At 44.2% G+C, this 23,702-nt stretch overlaps 1 protein-coding gene across 1 annotated transcript; it reads right to left on the minus strand.

Moving 5' to 3' along the window:
• Window positions 1–3,653: 3,653 nt before the first annotated feature.
• On the minus strand, window positions 3,654–23,310 carry LOC120056891 (voltage-dependent anion-selective channel protein 1). Its single transcript, XM_039005153.1, has 9 exons — window positions 23,202–23,310; window positions 18,432–18,501; window positions 17,700–17,749; window positions 17,190–17,342; window positions 11,039–11,091; window positions 10,603–10,830; window positions 8,988–9,138; window positions 8,737–8,794; window positions 3,654–4,735 (listed from the first exon to the last, which is right to left on the minus strand). The coding sequence occupies exons 2-9, from the start codon at window positions 18,496–18,498 to the stop codon at window positions 4,644–4,646; spliced, it is 852 nt and encodes a 283-aa protein (XP_038861081.1). The 5' UTR covers window positions 18,499–18,501; window positions 23,202–23,310; the 3' UTR covers window positions 3,654–4,643.
• Between the last annotated feature and the right edge of the window lie 392 nt (window positions 23,311–23,702).

The raw sequence follows: 23,702 nt of genomic DNA on the forward strand, positions 1-23,702 counted from the left end.
GCTTGGGGGGGAATATATACGGCTGTGATTATAATCGAAGAGAATTCCCTTGGTAGATAATGCGGTCGACATTTGATTGTGAGGAATTCTAGATCAGGTGAACAGAATGACTTGAGTTCCTGTATGTTGTTATGATCACACCACGTCTCGTTAATCATAAGGCATACACCCCCGCCCCTCTTCTTACCAGAAAGATGTATGTTTCTGTCGGCGCGATGCGTGAAGAAACCAGCTGGCTGCACCGACTCCGTTAGCGTCTCTTGAGTGAGCCATGTTTCAGTGAAGCAGAGAACGTTACAATCTCTGATGTCTCTCTGGAATGTTACCCTTGCTCGGATTTCATCAACCTTATTGTCAAGAGACTGGACATTGGCGAGTAGTATGCTAGGGAGTGGAGCGCGATGTGCCCGTCTCCGAAGCCTGACCAGGAGACCGCTACGTTTGCCCCTTTTACGGCGTCGCATAGGGTCGCCGGCTGGGATCAGATCCATTGTATTGGGTGGAAGGCAAAACACTGGATCCGTTTCGGGAAAGTCATATTCCTGGTTGTAACGATGGTGAGTTGACGTTGCTCTTATATTCAGTAGTTCCTCCCGACTGTATGTAATGAAACCTAAGATTACCTGGGGTACCAATGTAAGTCCCACTATCAAGTCCCACTATCAAACCAGATGGGATGGCGTATTGCTGCAGAATGCTGTGGTAGCCATGCTGGTTAAGTGTGCCTTGAATTATAAATAAATCACAGACAGTGTCACCAGCAAAGCACCCCCACACCACCTCCTCCATGCTTCATGGTGGGAACCACACATGCAGAGATCATCCGTTCACCTACTCTGCGTCTCACAAAGACACGGCGGTTTGAACCAAAAATCTCACATTTGGACTCATCAGATTTCCACCGGTCTAATGTCCATTGCTCAGGTTTCTTGGCCAAAGCAAGTCTCTTCTTATTATTGGTGTCATTTAGTAGTGGTTTCTTTGCAGCAATTCGACCGTGAAGACCTGATTCCGCAGTCTCCTCTGAACAGTTGATGTTGAGATGTGTCTGTTACTTGAACTCTGTGAAGCATTTATTTGGGCTACAATCTGAGGGGCTGGTAACTCTAATGAACTTATCCTCTGCAGCAGAGGTAACTCTGCGTCTTCCTTTCCTGTGGCGGTCCTCATGAGAGCCACTTTTATCATAGCATTTGATGGTTATTTTTTATATTTATATATTTTTATATAGTCTTGTTCCATCGCTGCAACTCCCGTACAGACTTCTGAGGAAGCATAACTCTCGACCTGCGCCTCTCCCGAGTCCGTAGGGGAGTTGCAGCAATGGGACAAGACTAATTACCGATTGGATATGATGAAAAAGGGTCAAAGTAAAAAAAATGTTTAAGCACAAAACAAAAACAAAAATTACAGTTGTCAGAATAATATTAATAATAATTTATTTGCTTGAGGCCCCCCCATGCTCCACTGGAGGCATAACAAATAAACAATTTTTAAAATCCCCATCAAAATCTGTCTGTTTAAATCTGCAATAAGTAACTATTTGGTCCACCTGACCAAATTCACATAGAACTGTGTTATAGATTTGTCATTCTCATTTAAAGCAAATCTAGGAAGTGGTAGATCTGTTCTATGTGCACTATTTCTATGCTTCCAGTTCTTAAGTTTAGTTTTGCCATCTTTTACTTTCGGTTTTGTAAACTTCAAACAGATGAAAATACAATATTTTTGCTTATTGAATATATATTTGAACAGCGGTTTAGACGGTACAATGATTATCTACATAATACATTGCTTGTTTTGTCACAAACTGAAATTAGGTGAATTATTAGAATTTTTACAACCAGGATATGGCGGAGCGATTTCTGCATATTGCATCTTTAAGATAGAGATATCTACCTGTTATTTTCATCACTGTTTTCAGACTGGGAAGTACACATTTTTCAGAGTTGTTCTGTAAATTGAAGAAAACCTGGAGGAAAAATGTAATTCTGTTTTATCAGAAGTGTGCTTTACACACAAAATGAACATACATCAACATGTTTTAATCTGTGATTTCCCAGCCATCCTCCCCATAGACTGTAAAAAGCATCGTTCATGCACTGTTGCACCTACGACACTAATCTAGTGAGCACTATTAGAGCTCCGCCTAAGCAAGGCATTTGATTGGTTTGACGTGTAGCGAGGTGTCACTTACACGGGGTTCCACCCCTATTTAGCTATTTTTCTGCTACGAACTTCCCCAGCCTGGTTCTCGGCGAGACTATCTTAGTAGAAACCCAGGCCCTAGGGGGATACAAAATGCATGTCTTTAGTAAAAAGACAGGTGCTGCTGAAAATACTTCCATTGTCGTCAAGGCAGAGGACATGTATCTGATTCTCTGGCTAAAAAGAGTATAGCATGTCATTCTCTTTTTTGGCCAGACAGCATCAGATACATGGGCTACATATAGCAAGACAGAGTGGTGCTGTTTCACTCAGTTGGTTGCTTTCTCTGGTGATAGTTTCAGCCACTTGAAGGGAAGTTGGCGGGGGCACAGTGCACTTTTCAGATCCTGGAATTATTTTGGGATGAATGTGCGAAGGTAACCTACTTTTTGAAGTGATTTGTTTGACAATCAGATGAAAACATCAAGACTGGTTGTGTTCATGGCACATTAAAAGGTAATACATTTGACAATGAAATTAGGTCTTTACTATGAAACACGAGGGGCTGGGGGTCTCAGACTGGCCTCTGCCTGGGGCCTCCAAATCCACCCGTGTGTGTAGCTAGCTACCTAGTTTAAATATCAACAGTATAACATTTCATTAACACTTGACTTAGCCTACATCATCAATATTCGGTCTGGTTGGCTACAGCAAAAAAACATAGGTTAATCACAATCAGTAAAATAAATTGAGCTAGCTAACTAGCAGATTTATATCAATCAACGATCAGCTGATAGCCGACCCTCTTTTACACGATGTCATTCATGTATTTAGGAGGCACTAACTAGCTTGCTTACAATTTGTGATGAGTGTGTTGTTGCAGAAATAGGCATATATTAAAAAATGTAACATTTTTACTACATTTGGTATGTTATGAATTTCGAGATATGAATTCTGCAAGTAAAATAATTTATCAAGTGGGGGGGGTGCCCTTTTCCCCCATTTTGAGCACCTGCCCCCTGAAAGGTATATGTAACAGTATTGATTCCGTCCCTCTCCTCGCCCCTACCTGGGCTCGAACCAGGGACCCTCTGCACACAACTGACACCCACGAAGCATCGTTGCCCATCGCGCCACAAAAGCCTCGGCTCTTGCAGAGCAAGGGGAACAACTACTTCAGGTCTCAGAGCGAGTGACATCACCGATTGAAACGCTATTAGCACGCACCGCTGCTAACTAGCTAGCCATTTCACATCGGTTACATATGCATGGCCCTGACTGTGATGCTATCATAGCCTGGTGCCAAATTTGTGTCTGTCAAGTCCCATGGTTGTCACGTTTAGCAATGGTAGCCGGCTAATGCCAAGGATGATGAAAATGACACTGATCATGTTTTGGGGGACAAATTTCAGTACGATCTGTGGTAGATATGAGAATATAGCACTAAAGCAAATCCAAGGCATTTATTTTCATAATCATGGGTGAAAAAAAGCACAGAGGCATACTCAAGATGTTGTTGGTATTTATTTAACACTGTCAGGTACAGTTTGTCTGTTCCAACACAATCATCGGAAGACTACCATTCCTTGTAAAATGCATTCATCTTTTTTCACCAAAGCATTTGTATTAAGAGGGATGTTGAATAGTGTGCAGGACATGTTACCTTCCCTGTTCTTTTTAGGAACAATTGACAGAGGTTTGTCTTAAACATCACAGGTGGGTTAAGTATTGAATAACATTGGTCAAATAGTATTTTTGCTCTATGTAACAAAAGACAATTCACACCAACTGCACAGACAAAGACAAGTAAGACAAAAAGAAGGAAAAAAAACACTGACACTGTCCCAAATAGCATCCTATTCCCTAAAAAGTAGTGCCCTATATAGGGAACAGTGCCATTTGGAACAAATCCTGGATGTACACAACAGGGTTTTAGTGTCTCAGAGCTACTGCTGCTTAAGTGAAGGACCACAAACCCATAATAATATATCTTAGACACTTCCCTTCTTTGTCAGAGGGTTTACAATGAGAGAACTCTCCAGTACAGAGGAATATATCACCTTCGCCAAGGAATGTTGTGATCTGTGTCGTGCAACAGCCCCACCTTGTGGACAGAAATTAAACTGTTTACTAACTCCTGCAAAGCCCTTTTTTGACCAACAGTATCTTATTTTCTCTTATCCTTATTGAAACAAAGATTATTAAATTAAAGTGTTTACATGATTGTAGTGAAATACAAATGCACAACAGAGCTTTCCCATTTTAACATTTTGCAGACTCTACCTTAAACTTGTTATACTTTTATTCTAAACTGGGCCCTGTATTCCAAAATAATTTATCATCTGAAGTGGTCCTGTAAAAGTAGCATATCAACTGTAGCGTGATTTGACCTCGTGTGCCGCCTCACCTCAACCATAGCACATCTACTGTAGGGGAAACAAGGTTGTGAGGATAGCTATTTCAATAAAATATTTGTTGTTGCGTTCCATGCCTTCTTATGCCTCAAACTCGAGTCCAAGACCGAGCTTGTGCCCACCAGCGTTAATGTTTTTCCCATCCAGGAGAGCAGAGAGGGTCAGCTTAATTCCTGCAGACAGAAAGACAAGGCATCAGCAAGGCGACTTTGGCAGGAGTTACAAGTGACAAGATCAGGGCTCATTGACTGGCTGAGGAGGTCAAGTGACAAGATCAGGGCTCATTGACTGGCTGAGGAGGTCAAGCGCATACAGTGGTTTGTCCTTTAAAAAGTTGTAGCGTACTGCAGCACAGCTTGAGTGGTGCCGCAGAATTCTACAGCAAATTATTTAAGTGCCAACCACTGGTACCATTAATGCTAGTTAGTGCTAGTTTGACCACCAGAGGGCATCTTTGAGAAGCCTTTGATAGCCTTCAATAGTGGCTGTACTAGAGAATGTAAAACCTTTTTTGTAAGAACATAGTATATGGGACTGATTTAGACATTTTGCTTGATTAATATTATGGTGTCTCAATTCCAAGAAAAACGAAAAACCCTCTGGGTTTCCGTTAGGATGGAACGGAAAATATGGCGCTATACAACGTGACGGTCGGGAGTAGGCTTCAGTACTGGGCTATTTAGCTAAAGAATCGCAGTGTCGTGCGGGCACACGGGAGACCGTGGTTCAAATCGCCGACGGGGAGGAAGGAGTAGGCTGTTCTTGTAAATAAGAGTTTGTTCTTAACTGACTAGCCTAGTTAAATAAAGGTTTCACTAAGAGCATAACATTTCTACACCCTAATTGTAGTCTAACCAATACCCAAACGGTGATTCAGTGAAAATAAAAATCGCATTGATTTATCAAGACCAGTCCCCATGCTTGTTTCAGAGCAGCGCGAAACGGTGCTAAAATAGTTGTAGGCTATTGCTTAAAATCCTATTGCTTCTAACTTCAATATGCTCTTTAAATAAATAAGATCTACACCACTTTAACAGCACATTACGCAACACTAGTGAGACTCATGTCGCCTACAGTATAACTTGACTCTCCGCCAATAATTACATATAGAGGATTGGAGGATTCTAAATTAAAACCAAAAGCCGCCTCATGGGTCTCCCGGTGGCAGCCGGCACGGGTATCGAACCTACATCTGTAGCAATGCATGTTGCACTGCGGGAGCCCCCATCCACAAAGTATCAAAATACAGAGAGGTGTTGCTAAAGGTATATTGTGCTGCTAATCGGCCTACAAGTGTTTGAAAACCAGTTTTCAAAATGCCATCAGCTGTCCATCACTACTGTAAATAAAAACACAGCATCTTGTTTACATTATTGTAACCACAATGTCACAAATCATTTGTATCTACAGTTGAAGTCAGAAGTTTACATACAATTAGGTTGGAGTCATTAAAACTCGGTTTTCAACCACTCCACACATTTCTTGTTAACAAACTATAGTTTTGGCAAGTCGGTTAGGACATCTACTTTGTGCATGACACAAGTAATTTTTCCAAAGTTGTGGGAAAATGGCTTAAGGACAACAAAGTAAAGGTATTGGAGTGGCCATCACAAAGCCCTGCCCTCAATCCTATAGAAAATTTGTTGGCAGAACTGAAAAAGCGTGTGCGAGCAAGGAGGCCTACAAATCTGACTCAGTTACACCAGCTCTGTCAGGAGGAATGGGCCAAAACGCACCCAACTTATTGTGGGAAGCTTGTGGAAGGCTATCCGAAACATTTGACCCAAGTTAAACAATTTAAAGGCAATGCTACCAAATACTAATTGAGTGAATGTAAACTTCTGACCCATTGGGAATGTGATGAAAGAAATAAAAGCTGAAATAAATCATTATCTCTACTATTATTCTGACATTTCACATTCTTAAAATAAAGTGGTGATCCTAACTGACCTTAGACAGGAAATTTTTACTAGGATTAAAATGTCAGGAATTGTGAAAAACGGAGTTTCACATTCTTAAAATAAAGTGGTGATCCTAACTGACCTAAGACAGGACATTTTTACTAGGATTAAAATGTCAGGAATTGTGAAAAACTGAGTTTAAATGTATTTGGCTAAGGTGTATGTAAACTTCTGACTTCAACTGTACCTTTCCAATTACTTTTAGAGTTTGGGATTAATTTGATTAATATTATGGTGTTCCTATTCCAAGAAAAATGAAAAACCCTCTTGCTTTCCATTAGGATGGAACGGAAAATATGGCGCTGTACAAAGTTACGGTCGGGAGTAGGCTACCGTACTGGGCTATTTAGCCAAAGAATCGCCGTGTCGTGCTGGCACACGGGAGACCGGGGTTCAATTCCCCGACGGGGAGGAATGAGTAGGCTGTCCTTGTAAATAAGAATTTGTTCTTAACTGACTTGCCTAGTTAAATAAAAGGTTACACTACGAGCATGACATTTCTACACCATAATTGTAGTCTATCCAATATCCAAACGGAGATTCAGTCAAAATAAAAATTGCATTGATTTATCAAGACCAGTCCCCATGCTTGTTTCAGAGTAGTGCAAAACGATGCTAAAAATAGTTGTAGGCTATTGCTTAATTAATTGCTTCTAACTTCAATATGCTCTTTAAATAAATAAGATCTACACCACTTTTAACAGCACATTACGCAACACTAGTGAGACTCATGTCGCCTACGATAGGCCTACAGTATATTGAAAAATATAACGTGACTCTCTGCCAATAATTACATATAGAGGATTCTAAATTAAAACCAAAAGCAGCCTCATAGGTCTCCCGGTGGCGGCCGGCATGGGTATCAAACCTGCATCTGAGGCAACGCATTTTGCATTGCGATGACATAGACAGCTGTGCCACTGGGGAGGCCCCATCCACAAAGTATCAAAATACAGAGAGGTGTTGGTAAAGGTATTGTCCTGCTAATAACCCATAATGGGATATTATAATACTGTACATGGTGTCCAGGTCAGGAAAACCAAAACATTTATTTATTAAAGACTATCAGAATGAATGTTTGTACATATTTATTTTGATCCAAAGCCATGAATGAGTGAGTCACTCATTCATGGTAATGTGTAGGTGATAAAATAACGATATTTTGAAGATTATTTAGTGAATGATTGTAATTTGAATAAACGCCAAAATAATATTTGTAAAGGCCAAAACATTTTATTTCTGTTTTTAGAGGGAGAGAAACGCTGGCCATTTGTGTGCTGCCCTATGGGACTCCCAATCACGGTCGGATGTGATACATAATAGTGGATACAGCTGGAGAACTGCAAGGAAATCCCATTGTGCGCCACTCGGGAGCCATGACCCATATGACCAATATATATTGTCCTGCTAATAACAGGGTTAATAATATCTGTGAGAATATCCAATGGGCTTTCATATAATTCTAAATTAATAATAATCGCTTTGTTTAAAAAAATAACTATTTTGGAGATTATTTTGTTTTCAAATAATGTAAAATGAGAGAGAAAAATGCCATTCCTGAACATGGGGTGAGACTTACTAATTTGTAAATAAAGCCAGTTTGTTATTTAGAATTATTTATGTTTTTAGAGGGAGAGAAACCAAAAACCTAGTAATCTCATGGGTCTCCCAGTCGAGGCCGGCACGGGTATTGAACCAGCATCTGTAGCAACACAGTTTGCAGTGTCTTAGACTGTTGCACCACTCAGGTGCTGTACAATGTGACCGGTTAGGGAGTGGCCTACAGTACTACAGTAAGAGCAAAATAATCCTAATAAAGTAAAAACCTTAGTGTAACAACAGTTTTGGTAAGTAATACTGAAGTTGTGCACAATTATCAGTTTCTATTTAGGTTTATGTCGCCCATTCATTGTCAGTTAGAGACACAGTAGGACCCCAAAGCATAATCAGTGCTCTAACTCCCCCTTACGCTGGTGTGGAGCAATGAAGTGGTGACGCAGGGTATTGTACTAAATGACAAATGACTTCTAAGTACCGCAGCATAACCGCAACACTTTAGTGGAGCAACCGTACACTGCAGTTCTGTCCTTTCTGCCCTATATACAGCAGAAAGACATTTCAACTGCTTTTTACTGCACGTTTCATCAAGACGTCACTGGCATGGAGGAAAGTTGTAAAATAAGTTTAATAATAAATGTAAAAAATATACTCACCAGGCTTCAGAGTCTGAGTGTATCCCAGGCCAACAAGACTAGAATTGTTCACTTTGGCCTGTAGAAGAAACAGGAAAGTGGTCATGAAATACCAACATTTAGGATTCAATCAAAAGGTACTTAAATACAACAATGCTTCAAGAAATAATGTTAAACTGATTAGCCTAGCAGCTCTCTCTACTCGTGCCCTGAACATGACCCCAGGCAGAGGTCAAGTCTCAGCCAGTGAGGACTAGCTTGTGGCCTCTTACCGAGAAGGCTGCGTCGGCATCGATCTGGTACTTGGCTGCGATGCCAAAGCGAGTGTTGCTGTTGCCAGCGGTCCAGGCCAGGTTGACTGCTGTCTCCAGCTGGTCGTTCACCTTCTGGTAGATGGACCCGCCAAACTCTGTGCCATCATTTCTGTTATAAAAAACAAGCGTATTCATCACTATGAGGGTGATACTTTGAATACAGAAGGTTGTGGGAACTAGCATGTATATATGTATGTATATATTGCAACATCCAAATCCATTCCAATAGACATACCAAGGCCTTGTGCATTTCATTAAAAAAAGATACTGCTTTACAAAGTTTCCATGATCTATACAAAAACATGAATTACCCATCACATGAATTGCAATCAGACGATCAATGTCACAATCTTAACTATCACACGTACAGGTAACTGCCAAAATAATGGAAACACCTGAGTAAATGATGGATACAAAGTATATTGAAAGTAGTTGGTTCCAGAGATGGGGTTTCTGAATTAATCAATTGACATCCCATCATGCTTAGGGTCATGTATAAAACAATGCTGGCCATTATTTTGGCTACCATGGCTATGCCCCCATAGGATGACAATACGCCTATCCACAGGGCACGAGTGGTCACTGAATGGTTTGATGAGCATGAAAAAAATGTAAACCATATGCCATGGCCGTCTCAGTCACCAGATCTCAACCCAATTGAACACCTATGGGAGATTCTGGAGCGGCACCTGAGACAGCGTTTTCCATGACCATCAACAAAACAGCAAATTATGCAATTTCTTGTGGAAGAATGGTGTTGCATCCCTCTAATAGAGTTCCAGACACTTGTAGAATCTATGCCAAGGAGGATAGAAGCTGTTCTGGCTAGTGGTGGCCCAACACCCTATTAAGGCACTTTATATTGGCGTTTCCTTTATTTTGGCAGCTACCTGTATATATCAAGGATGAGCTGTCAAAGGATTAAAGAGCAACGTCTCAGAGCTAATTGACCTTGTCAAAACAAGTGATCATGACTGGGAGGACAGGTCACAGCAGGAGGTTAGCTTACTATACTATCCACCTCCCTCTTCTGACAAAGCCCTTTCACAAATCCCATCACCGTGGGATACAGTGGGACTAAAATAACTGCCAGTCTGCATCTGAGGGGGCCAGACAGAGTGCTTAGAGTTGCTATTGTCCAGACAAGGTCAGCTCTCAAAGAGCTGGAAACAACATTTTACTCACTAGTGGTTTAAAAGGCTTGGTTGGTTGGAGCATGGTAGGTCTGATAGATAAATATGTGTATGACCAATAACATTTGATTTGGTGCTTGCAACATTCAGTTGAGGGTATTACTCCTGAATGAGTCACAAACAAAATGCTTCATCACTGTAAATCGACCCTAAAGACCATGTTCAGGGTCCTTAAGCACCATCACTGGATTACTGTCATTGTTGTTAAGGCCGATCACTGGCTTACTGTCATTGTTGTTAAGCCCCACGTTACTGGCTTACTGTCATTGTTGTTGTTGTTGTTGTTGTTGAGCACCCGTTTTACTTCCATTGTTTGCTGAAGCACAGAGGCCTACCTGAACCACATTTCCGTATCTATTAATTTAATTCCATCTACTTACACATTCGTGTGGAGCTGGAACTCGTCGGTCTTGTAGCCCACGGCAAAGTTGCTCTGGGTGACTCTGTTCTTCCCGGCCTCGAAGGTCACCTGGTAGCCGGCCAGCCAGCCTTCGTAGCCCACCACCGCCACGCCGTGCACTGCCGTCCCGTTGATGTCATAGTCCACATCACAGCCCAGGTTGATGTGCTCCCTCTTATAGCCGGTCTTGATCTTGCCACTCTTCTTGCTAAAGCAGAGAGGTGAGGGATGGCGGAAGGAACTTGTCAGTGTGAAGTAATACAGTGTCAAAATGGCAAGATACATTCAATGACCTATATTCAGCAGGAAATTCCTTTTCATCATGTATTGTGTGATGACATTTATTTCAATTCATTAACAATGTGAAGCAATTAAATGCTACCTTCACTGAATTAAATTGGATAGTCATTTCTTACCCAGTGTTTGGCGAGAAGGAGGAATCAAACGTCAATTTAAGCCCTTTGGCCAACTGAGGGGAGAAAAAGAGAGATGGAGAGGAAAGCATGATTGAATCAGAATTAAAGAGTAACTTTCATGAAGAAGAAAAGATTATAATCCAAAACCAGATGTTTTAGGCTTAGTTAGTGGTCTTCATTTTGACAGTACATTGCATAAGTGATATATTTTGGTCTTTTAGTAGTAAATCTAGCTCTTTTTGCTCCTAGCCGTTCAACTCTACCATTGAAGTCTTGATGTGGAAGCACCTAACATCATCTCAAAGGAGGGGTTCGGTATGAAATACACTCCCTTCTACTGTAGATGTGCTGGGTGGTACCACCTCAATGCTTACTATAAAATCAGGTGACAGCGTGCCTTATTTGGCAATGGTCTTGGTAAATGGAGTGTGCCAATATATTTAGCATGATGCTTCCTTGCCTAAATTCAAGGTTTTTGCTTACCGTTTCATACACATCTATGTGCTTTAACGGGGAAAAAAGTAGGCTATGAAGATTATACGTTTATATTCGTAGCTACAACCATCGTATCAACGAGTAGATTTTCCCCCCAATTGCTATTACTGATTGGAGGCGCAGTCTGCTAAAACACTCATATTTCAATGGGTTGGGAGTTCTAATCCACATGTAGCAGATGACTTACTTGTTCATCCTTTATTTACAAGTCATCCCGTGCCCACACACTTCTATTTCTGAAAGGTTAAAGCATACCTGTGAAAGGGTTCGCCCTGGTAGTAGTTGTATGTTTTTATACAGTTAATTTGACCGTTAGAAAAAGAGGTACTGCGATGTGGGTTGGATTGAGCCCCTAAACTTAATTGTCAGGGTGATAATTGTATTTTTCTTCCCAACACCACAATAAACGTGAGTCCACATTTCAAATATATATTTTTTTGCGCCCCATGAGGGATTCAAATTTATACGGCCAGTGGCAATAGTTGTCAGAAACTCAGCGGCATACCACTGTGAGCCAAAGGTCCAGAGACGTATTTCCTCGTGATGCACATCATTTTATTATCAGAGCGTACCAGTGGACTTCAGGTAAGTATGCTTTAGCGAGAAAGTTTTGAGCTAAGGTACAATTACATTCACCCACCACAAAATGTATATTTATGAGCAATTCCCCCTACCCACAACTTCACCTGAATGCATTTTTTTAAGGGGTTGGGACAAAGGATGATATTGGGGTTGAGAGTTACCCTTTAAAAAGAGGTCCCAAACAGTCATTCTGATTCCCATGTAAAATAGTGACTAAAAGCCTTTGTGACTAAAATATCACCCGTAATATTTGTTTTGGATAGAAATGCTATTTTGGGAAATAGTCTCTCTCATGGCTAACTACCAGGAAGTTTGAAAAGACAGGCTAAGTGGGCATGGAGCTTATATTAATGAGCTCACCTTGACTGACGGCTCTTTGAAACACCTATGTCAAGCAACTTGGACGCAGTGAGCAGTGTTGCAGTAAAATCATCTCAAGCGAATTTGGTGAGACACAAAGCAACTCAACATTGAAATTGCATCAATAGTGTTATTTTTTTATACATCTACCGTTTGGCATGTCTCTTGTGATGCGGTTCACAGCAGCACTGCCAGATGTGTTGACATGAATACTGTGTCAGAGTTTTTGTTCCATGCTGGCTGAAGACCTAGCTAGCCAGTAACTAGCTAATACCAGACACAGATGAAAGGGGAAACATAAGTATGTTTGCCATAGATGAATAGGGAAAACTTTTAATTATATTAGCTGACACCTTACAGTCAAATTTGGGCACCAGTAGAGTAGCTATCGAGCTACATAAACCACACCCCTCTGCAAACACGCCTTCTCCAATGTTGGTTACAAGGTGCTACTTATTTAAATGAGGTATGATAATATCATTTTACCATTGGTGTATTAAAATGAGAGTTAGGGTGATGTCACCTTATCCTCTTAATAATCCTGCCTCCTGAATCCAAGTGTTTGACACAGGGGAGGGGACCAATAACTTTATGATCAAACTTTACCAATGTAGAAGCAAGTCATGTGTCATACTTTGATGTGGTTTCATCCAATTTCATGAAAAACATTTAGACTGTTCATGACCTTAAATGAATTTCTGAGACAGTTGGAAAGAATGATTAAAAGATTGTGTTGTGTAATTAAAAGGTATATTGCTATGAGCATTTCACCACTTAACAGGGTGGCGGGGTCCATAGGGAACTGATACTCCCACACACCAGACTAAACATGCGAAATTATGTAAATATAGGCCTATGCCTATTGCCATAAAACAGGGGTGGGCAACTCCCTGGTAATTAATTAAAATGCTGGAAGTGAATGCTGGAATTCAGCAAATAACTATGCAAATGGAAATCATTGGTCAAGCACTGTCTGGGGGGTGGGCAGGGGTCTGAGGTGGCTGGATGGCCCTGAGTTGAGGGAGCTATGGGGGTGGTGCCAGGGCAGGGTAGGCAGGTTGAGGAGGTCGTGTTGATTGTAGCCTGACTGATTGAGGTTGAGGACGCTCCCGTTGGCTTTACCATTTGTCTGCAACACAGAGGGGACAGAGGGGCTGGGGACTCCCCGGGGCTGCTGGGACAGCTCCTTCAGACAATTGTCAGACAGGAGCAGTTGTTTGAGCACGTTGAAGCCCCGGCTCTCCCTGGGGAGGAGAGCTTCACTGCTGGGGCTCCTGGCTGGGGCCTCCTCCTCATTAGGGCTCCTGAGGCCCCTGTGGTAATCAGGCTCCTCCTGTATCTGGCTTTGGACCAGGCTGTTGTGGCTGTGGCTGCTTCCAATGTCCACCACGGCCCTATGAAGGCTGCCATTGTTCAGGCTCATAGCCAGCTCTGAGCAGAGCCGTCTCTTTTTAGGGCTGGGCCCCTGTTGGTGGTAGTCTCTCTGCTCCTCCTTCACAGGGACAGGGCTGGGCCAGCGATCTGTGTGTGGCTGTGTAGCGCTGGTGTAGTAGGTAGCGCTCTGCTGTTTTAGGAGCTGGCTGAGGAGGCCATATTTAGCAATGACCTCTGTGGGCCGGGGCTCTTTTTTTAGGTCCTGCTGGGGTTCAGAGAGCGGGCTGTGCCTGTCGTCATACCCTCCTCCTCCTCCTCCTCCCCTTCTCTTTCTGCTCGTCACATCCCGACACACTGTAGAGGACAACAGGCCTAGGACCTCTTCCCCCGGTTCAGTTTTAACCTTGAATTCTGCTGCCGAGGGCCCCTTGGATCTGTCACAGATGACAGAGGTGCCAGGGGGCTTCTCATAGCAGCTCCCCGCTGCCATCTCCACACTGCACCTCCCACCGGACCTGTCTCTGTCTCTGTGGGTGGCTGAGGCCACGGAGGAGGCAGAGGAGGAGCTCGCTCCCAGCAGGAGCTGCAGTACTGTGCGACGCTCCAAAAGGTTCTCGATCTGGGACGAGGTGGGCGACACCTCCCCACGGCGACCGAACGAAGGTGTGCCGCTGCCCGAGGGCCTGTCTGAGAGGGGGATAATTGTTGTGTTCCTCTGGATGGGGGCATTGAGCCTCTCCAGCAGAGCCAGAGGCCTGCCACCACCCACCTCCAGCTCCCGTCTGGGTACTTTGCTGGGAACCATGGGTGGGGAGGGCGAGGCGGTGCCGCACTGGGCCAGGTTCTGTAACAGTTTACTGGCGCTGAACGCCGGCTCATCTGCAGCTTTCTCAGCAGGGAAGGGTTTAGACTTACACAGATCCAGAGGGCTGGACTGGACATGGGGAGAGGGGTAGGGGGATGGGGTGCTGCTGGGGTCTCGGCTGAGAGAGTACAATGGAAGGCCTGATCTGTCCAGAGGGCTCTGTGTCCTTACTTCCTCCCAGGGGGCCAGTGATTTAAGTGGGCCCCGTGACAGACTGGACAGGGTTGCGTCATGCTGCAAATCTGGATCAACCACAATTTTGTTTACCTTGTCGTTATTCTTGCGCTCCAGAAGGAGCTGCATGAGAGTGACCCTGGGGTGGGACTTAAGGTCTGGGCTCATTTCAATCTCCTTCTTAACCTGGGGGACCTTCGGACCGGAGGGATCTGGCTTCCACTTGTTTAGCAGGGACTCAGTGAGTTTGTCTAAGGAGGAGGAAGAGGAGGAAGAGAAAGCAGTGGAGGAAGAGGAGAGAACGGTAGAGGAGGTAGAGAAAGCAGTGGAGGAAGGGGAGAGAACGGTAGAGGAGGGAGAGAAAGTAGTGGAGGAAGAGAAAACAGTAGGGGCAGAGGAAAAGATAGCAGAAGAAGAGCTGGAGGAGAAAGCAGTAGAAGAGGAAGAGTAGGAAACAGAGGTGGAGGGGGAGGTGGCTTTAGGCCTGGTCTCTGGAGCTCTGGTGCTGGCCCTGCTCCTCATAGAGGTCAATGGGAGAACAGCTGGAGTAGGAGCTCTCTGCGTCGCTGCAGCTCTCCTCTCTCTTGACCAGGCTCTTCTCCTGGATGGAGCACTCGCTGTCAGAGGTGACTGAGGAGCCGCGGCTAGGGGGCAGGACCCCACAGTCGTCCTCCAGGTGCCCGTTCTTAGTCAGCTGCTTCTGGTTGTTGTGGTTGTTGAGGAGCAGCAGGAGCAGGCTGCTACAGGTCTGGGGGGGCCTGGCGGGGCGTGAGTCAAAGCCACGTTTCTCAGTAGTGGGGGTTTGGGGTTGGGTCTGGGTGTCGGTGTGGGGGGTGAGGGGCAGAGGAAGAGGGGTGGGGCAGGGTGAGCTGTGAGCTGGCAGCAGGGAGGAGGGGCTCCGCTGCCTTGAGCTGGAGTTTAGTGCCAGTCGGGGGAGTGTTGTTGTCGCTGTTCTGTTTTGGGCAGTTAAGGAGCTTAGCGCGTCTGGGGTAACGGTGGTGGTGCTGGTGGGCGGAGCCTCTCCCACACTGGGCGGCCTCTTGTCCTGGGTCTGCTGCGTTGCCATGGCGGCTAGTCTCTCGCTGGCCGAGTGGCCCGAGTGCTGGACCTTGAGTGCATGCTCCCTACTGTACTGCTGCAGGTGGGCCTCACTGGACAGCAGCAGGGCCAACTGACTGCAGGCCACACTGGGCTTGGGCGAGGGGGCGGGGCGGATCTTTACCAGGTTGGCCACAGCCTTGAGCCGTTCTGCACAGGACTGAGCATCAGTGGAAGCAGCAGCAGCGTTAGGGGTAGAAGGAGGGGTGCTGCTCTGTACCGAGCAGGGGGACTCAGAGGGCCTGTCCTGGCTATGGCCGTGGCCTCGCCGGCTGTAAGGCGTGCTACTGTGGTTCTGCATCTTGCTCTTCCTCATCAGGCCCTTAAGGCGGCTGGAGGCCATGCCGTAGCAGGCGAGCCGCTCCTTGTCTGCAGCAGGAGGGGGCTCGGTGGGTGGGGAGCACTCGCTGGGGGGTTTGGTGGACTGCTGCGACATGGCTACATTCTGCAGTCTGGAGCTGAAGGACTGGAGCAGGAAAGCCAGCAGGGTGCTCTCCCCAGCGTGAAGAGAGCCCTCCAAGGCCCCGTTTTGCAGGTCTCCTCTACCCCCCTGGCTGGGCAGCTCCACAGGGGGGGAGCTCAGCCTCTGGGCTCCAGGCTCATTCCAGGCCCCTGAGCGGAGCAGCCGGGCCTTCTTCAGGTTCTGGGAGACCCCATGGTGCAGGGCAGGGCCGTTCCCGGCCTTCTGAACAGTGACGATGGCGGGACCGTGGCTGGGCAGCTGGAAGGGCCGGGCCATCTTGTTGACTTGCTCCACCTGGTTGCCGTGCCAGGGAGTTGCCATCATGATTGGAGTCAGGTGTGTTAGCTGGAGCAAAACTGTGACACCAATCAGGCCCTCGAGGACTGGAATTTCCCACCCCTTACATAAAATATATAATAATTCAATGAAACTGCAACAAGTCAGTGAGTGCTGGTCTTTTTTATATTTACACTATGAGATTCAGTGGAGGCTGCTGAGTGGAGGACGGCTCATAATAATGACCGGAACGGGGCAAATGGAATGGCATCAAGCACCTGTTTGATGCATTTGATACCATTCCACTGATTCCGCTCCAGTCATTACCACGAGCCCGTCCTCCCCAATTAACATCCCTGTGATGGGATTACTCCTTGGTTTATAGCCTCCTTCTAACAATTGCTGATTGAAGAAAACAGAGTTGAGTACATTGCACTCTGATCTAAAGAACACCTGATCCTGACCTGGTCCTCCAGAGTGATCTCTGTGCCCAGAGTGTTGTCAGTGTTCCACTTCTCAGTGAAGGTCAGCCCATGCTCCGCCCACTTGTACTTGGTCTCCAGGGTGCCAGCCACTTTGCTGGTCTCTGTGTTGGCAGAGCCTGTGCTGGTGAACTCCTGGGATTGGAGTCAAACAGAGGTCAAAGGTTAGATGTGATCATGTTATAAAGCAGTGAGGATTTGGATGGTTGAGGATCACATGGGCCAAAAATGATCAGTGTGTAGACTATGTGTTTGAATGTATTCGAGTATAAATATGTTATAGTTTGTTTTCCTTTGCAGCTAGTAAAATAATCTAAAGTGAAGCTGACAATCACAGAAGTCTTTCACAGTTTTCAATGAGCAAGATAACTAGAGGCCCTCTAAGTTGTATGATGACAGAGGGCTAGATAACTACTTAATTTATAGCACTCTGAGTCAAGTGCCTCTTTTGGCTCCAAGGGGTAATCGGACCAACTCTGCTGTGGAACTCACCAGTCCATTCTCTGACTTGGTTTTCAAGTCCAGCTTGATGAGACCAAAACCTGAGAGGCATGGAAGAAAATTAAATCAAACTGTTGTAATTACACAACATTCTAGGAGTGCTCTTCAAACTGATGATACATTTCTGTTCAGTTAATTATTTTCACTAACATTCCTGGCAATCCGTAAACACGTGGCTTCTAATTATTTCCATAATACACATGCAGTCTCATGGAGACTTATTTTACCACCTCATAAACACATAAACCACTGTTCAATAAATCCCTGTCTGAGAAATACTAGCCTAGAACTACATCTATTAGAACTATTACATAACATTGACTGAGTGAGTGTATTGATTTGATGTGGTTTATACGCTAGAGAGTACATTATCATACCAGGCATCAGCAACGGTTCACAGCCCCAGCTTGCTTCCCATCCCCCTCTCAGAATCAGTGTGCTGGTCCACTGGGCAGTCTCACCCTTGCCCTAGGAAAGTACTATGGCTAACCCCAAGTGCTATTCAAGGCCCATTTACCCAGGAATCCCCATAGTACAGCCTGAGCCTCACTGTCTCTGTGCAGCGGTGTCTCCCAGTCAATACACTGCCCAAGGACAGCCAGTCTAAACTAGAGAATTCACCAAATAGATTTAAAACTAGGCTAAAGTCCATTCCTCATTCTCTGCAGGACAGGAGAAAAGGCTGAGTAGATGGATAGTGAGTAGAAGTACTGAGGTACTCACCGTATCCCTTGGTGAAGACATCCTTGGCGGACTTGCCAAGGTCAACATAGGTAGGAGGAACGGCCATTATCTGTTTAAAAAAATAAATAAAAAAATGTGAAAGCTTTGTGTTTGGCTAAAGCACAAACACAGAGCAATGAGACAGATATTTCAAAGGATGTATAAATGTGAAACAGCTGTTCTGTCCACTATGACTAATTTGTTCCCTTTTGAAAGGACGGGCTGTGGTTGATCTTGGTTTAGTTATAAAATATTTGGCACAAACCTCGGTGCAACGCCAATGACATAAAGAACTAGTAGTGTGCTGGGCCTTCAGTGATACACCAAGGAAGGCTGGGGAGAGAACACTGCTGGTGGGGGACGTGGGAAAGAAGGGGATGGATGGAGGTCATTGATGGATAGGGTGGGCCGATTGGGGAAGCAGGCAGGCATGCGCACACCCGTGCCTGGACGGACTCACCCGTTTGCTCTGACTCGTCAGAAAAATAACACTTGCCGGGATAGAGATTTCACAACAGTCAAAATGAATACACTGGACCATCTCAATAATAGACAAGTGATTTCTAAATTGCAGATTAGATTAGTTTTATTATTGTATTGACGACCTCCACTCCACTATGTAAGTGGGCAGAAATTTCCATGTTAAATAACATAAGAAAACACCTGCTTGTTGCAGATTACAAAAAAGATGCTGCCAGATTATTGGGCGGTTTAACGGACAAAGAATAAACCTAATCCTGGAATTAAAGCATTTTCAATTGACATTCTCCATTGATCTTGCTTTTTAGTCCAAGACTTGGCTTAAACTGCACACTTGTCCTCTACCCATGTGTGCACAATGCTAATTTGCAAATAGAGTATAGCCCAAAGACCTATTTTGTACATCAGCGTGTGCCACACAGCCTACAGCCACAACTTCAGGGCTCCCGAGTGGTGCAGCGGTCTAAGGCACTGCATCTCAGTGCTAGAGGCATCACTACAGACACCCTGGTTCAAATCCAGGCTGTATCACAACCGTCCGTGATTGGGAGTCCCATAGGGCGGCGCACAATTGGCCCAGCATCGTCCGGGTTTGGCCGGTGTAGGCCGTCATTGTAAATAAGAATTTGTTCTTAATTGACTTGCCTAGTTAAATAAAAGGTTACATTTAAAAAAATATATATATTTTTTTTAATCCTTCAAATCACCACAACTTGACAAGGTAAAAATCTGTCGTTCTGCCCCGGAGCAAGGCAGTTAACCCACTATTCCCCGGGCGCCGAAGACGGGGATGCCATAATCGACATTTACCCGCACCTCTCAGATTCAGAGGGGTTGGGTTAAATGCGGAAGACACACTTCAGTTGTACAACTGACTAGGTATCTTCCTTTCCCCTTAATCTTTGGTGCAGCAGGTTGCCTATTGTTTAGAGCGTTGGGTCAGTAACCGAAAGGTTGCTAGATCTAATCCCCGAGCTGTCAAAGGTAAAAATGTCGTTCTTCCCCTGAACAAGGCAGTTAACCCATTGTTCCCCGGTAGGCAGTCATTGTAAATAAGAATTTGTTCTTAACTGACTTGCCTAGTTAAATAAAAATGTACCTTTGTTCTCCCTGTGGTAAATAAATGCATGATTTAGTGACACCCAACACCAAGCATTACACAACCTTTATTTCATCACACTGATGTAAAATAATACGAGCCCCAACAAGCCCACAAAATTAACTATAATCTTTAGTGACCAACAGGCACTTGCTCAGAGGGGACAGGAAGTGTCAAGCATTCCAGAACACATACATTACACACATCCCGATCTCTCTCACACACACGAAGCAGCATTGACACTAGTGATGCACCGATATGACATTTTTGGCTGATACCGATATCCGACACTTTCCTTGACAAAAAACCAGACCCCAATAACCGATATTTAATTTTTAGCGCCTTTTAAGCATTTTTGTAAAGAAAAATTTCACACACACATGGACGCAGCGATCTAAGGCACTGCATCTCAGTGCAAGAGGTGTCACTACAGTCCTTGGTTCGAATCCAGGCAGTATCACATCCGGCCGTGATTGGGAGTCCCATAGGGCGGGGCACAACTGGAACAGCGTCGTCTGGGCCGTCATTGTAAATAAGAATTTGTTCTTAACTGACTTGCCTAGTTAAATAAAAGGTTACACACACACACACACCACACTGACCAAAAAGTAATTTTGTTGGCATTTACGTGTCCCCATAACCAGAAAAACAATCAAAATCTATTTCTTTAACTTACTTGCTGTGCTGTTTCGTTGTTCCTTTGTTCAGTCATTTCATTCTCAACCAGGATTTCTATGGAATGCCGTTTGGGTCTTTGCGTGTCAAAAAAAATACGTCAAATAACAATATTTTTTACGTGTCAAATAACACGACATAATCTGTTAGCTAGCTAACTATATAGCTAGGTGTCACCATCTAAAATAACCCTAATTTATATGGCAGTTTTTATTTGATTAATGTTGGTCGGACCCATCTATGCGAAGCTAGCCACAATAAGGATTAGCTACAGTAGTGGAATATGCGGTTAGCCTTCAAAATAAAAAGTATGGCATAATTCTACTATTTGTATTCATTTGCATCACTGTCAATTACATACTTTTATTTTGAAGGCAAACCACAAATTCCACTATTGTGCCTAATCCTTATTGTGGCTAGCTTTACAACACATAACCTTGTCCGGTCAAGCCTCTCTAGCCAGCTGAAGCTAGCTGGCTGCTTATAACGTTAACTTTGGGAAATAGGGTTAAGTAGCGGCCTAGCTATTTATTTTCATGAACTGAAGTTCAATTTCAATAGGCGTACAACAAGTGGCAACCTAGCTAATACTTACAGGGATTCTTAAATCATTGCTAAGAATAATGAAAATGACTGCAGTTTCTACTGGTCATTGTTTTCAGGCTGGTTGTATTGGTGCTAGCTAGGTACCAAGCTAAAGCTAGCTACCCCAGAAGTTTTTTGTACAGCTTTAACAGTGCTAATGTATATTTTTTGACATGCAAAGACCCAAACGGCGGTCCATAGAATGTATGTCGTGAAGCTAATAGCAGTGACGCTATTACTGTGTAACTCCGGTAAAGCAACATCTGAAAAACAGCGCACTTGGTAGTGTGTACCGGTGCGCGATCAGTCGGCGAAAGCCAACATCACCCACGACAGAGAACGGTTGATTGTCAAGGGCAATGAATTCCATTATCTTGGCTTTAATGGCTTTCACCTTTGAGTTGTCTCGCTGAAATGTTCTTACTCTTTCAAATGACTGCTCGACTTGTTGACTGCTCGATCCACACAGCAGACATTGTGGGCTAGGTTAGGAATGCTGTGTTGTACATGTAGCACAACATTTAACGTGGCGTCATTACGTCATGCACCTACGTTATATAGGTATGCACGGTAGCTTTGACATGGGTTTTTAACATAGGTGTTAAACTAAACATCGGGCCGATACCGATGTTAGCCTTTTTAGCTAATAATAGGCTAACATCGGGCCGATACCGATGTTAGCCTTTTTAGCTAATAATAGGCATATACAGATATATCGCACATCCCTACAACTATTCTCTAAACATTGCTTGTTTTGTCAAACTGAAATTAGCTGAACTATTCGAATTTTAGCAACCAGGAAATGGCAGAGCGATTTCTGCATATTGCACCTTTAAACATAGTCTGCCGATTGCTCTGCCGTTGGTCCTTTTGACGTAGTGCGTTTAGATTTCTATCACCTGAAGCATGCAGCAGAACCATGTAAATAAGTGCATGCATTTTTATCATGTGCACATGCAGCGCTTTGACGTTTATATAAAGGTGCAATATGCAGAAATCGCTCCACCATTTCCTGGATCCAGAAATCCAATTGTGTAGAGGATTATTGTACCATCTAAACCGCTGTGAAATATATTTTCAGCTGTTTGAAGTTCATTTACAAAACCGAATGTAAAAGAAACAAAAGATAAACTTAACGGGAAGCATAGGAATAGTGCACATTGTTCTAGAAGATCTGTTCTGAGGCTTCTTAGACTAGATTTCAATGAGAAAGAAATTATCTAGATTTGTCAATTTGAATTTGGTCGGGTCACTCAAAAAGTTACATATTGCAGCTTACCTGTGGAAATATTTCTTACATTCCTACCTGAAAAAGGAACAACCGCACGGACAACCGGTAAAGTAAGTTAAAATATAATTTTATTCGACATTCTGGCTTGTAAGTTAGAGGTCCTGAGAGAGAACTTTCCTGATTCAAACGCTCATTTCCGCCGACATAGAATTCAACTCAACATCGGGTTTCCAGGCAACCTGGCTACGTGATGCCTAAGGGGTTATGAAACAAGGTGGCAGAAGCATCACTGCTTGTGCTTGGACATCTTAAGTTTCCTTGATAACTAGCTAGCTAGCTGCTGGGGTTAGCAAGCAATTGGTAGACAACGGGACAATTGCATACCTTGCAGAATTGGAGGTTATAACTAGCGGGTTTAATCAATTTGCAGAGGAAAATAGGAACTAAAGTCAATAAATCCAAATAATTGTTGGCCACACTTACAGTTGACCTCAAGCAGGGTATTAGCTACTTGAGGCCTTGTTCAGCTAGCTAGCTAACATTGCTGCATGCCTATCAGCATCTCTCCTCCTGGGCTGCTTCTGATTTCGCAGTGAATGCACGTGCCGTCTCTTAAGATTTAAGCCAAGAGGTCAATGTCCATCACAACAGGGATACAATAGTGCCCCATAATAGGCAACAGTATTACATTTCGACATACCTCTGTCAATGGTTTCCAATCCTGCCTGAGAGGGATCCTGTCAACTGGACAAAGGGAGGGGTAAGAGGAGGTGCTACAGCGTCACACACTCTAGAAGTCACGCAGCCGTGTGAAAAAAAGCCTTCGCCTCTTGCATTATTTGTGGCGCACGCGCTGTTGATATTTTTATTCCTGCATATCGCATCATCAGTAGGGTTAAACCCGCCGCCGTTTACAACAGATCTAGGATAATCTCTTCCCACCTCATCACATATCCCCAACATTATGTGCTTATACCCAAAACCGTCCCTGGGCAATGAGTGCATTGCACAGGAGAAGAGCCAGGATTTGTGACATTGAGAGCATCCTAACTGGTTGCATCACTGCCTTTGACCGCACGGCACTACAGAAGGTAGTGCGCACGCCCCAGTACATTACTGGGTCCAAGCTTCCTGCCATCCAGGACCTCCAGGCGGTGTCAAAGGAAGGCCCTAAAAATTGTCAAAGACTCCAGCCACCCTA

The sequence above is a fragment of the Salvelinus namaycush genome, chromosome 12 (genome assembly GCF_016432855.1).
Source record: "Salvelinus namaycush isolate Seneca chromosome 12, SaNama_1.0, whole genome shotgun sequence".
NCBI lineage: Eukaryota > Metazoa > Chordata > Actinopteri > Salmoniformes > Salmonidae > Salvelinus > Salvelinus namaycush.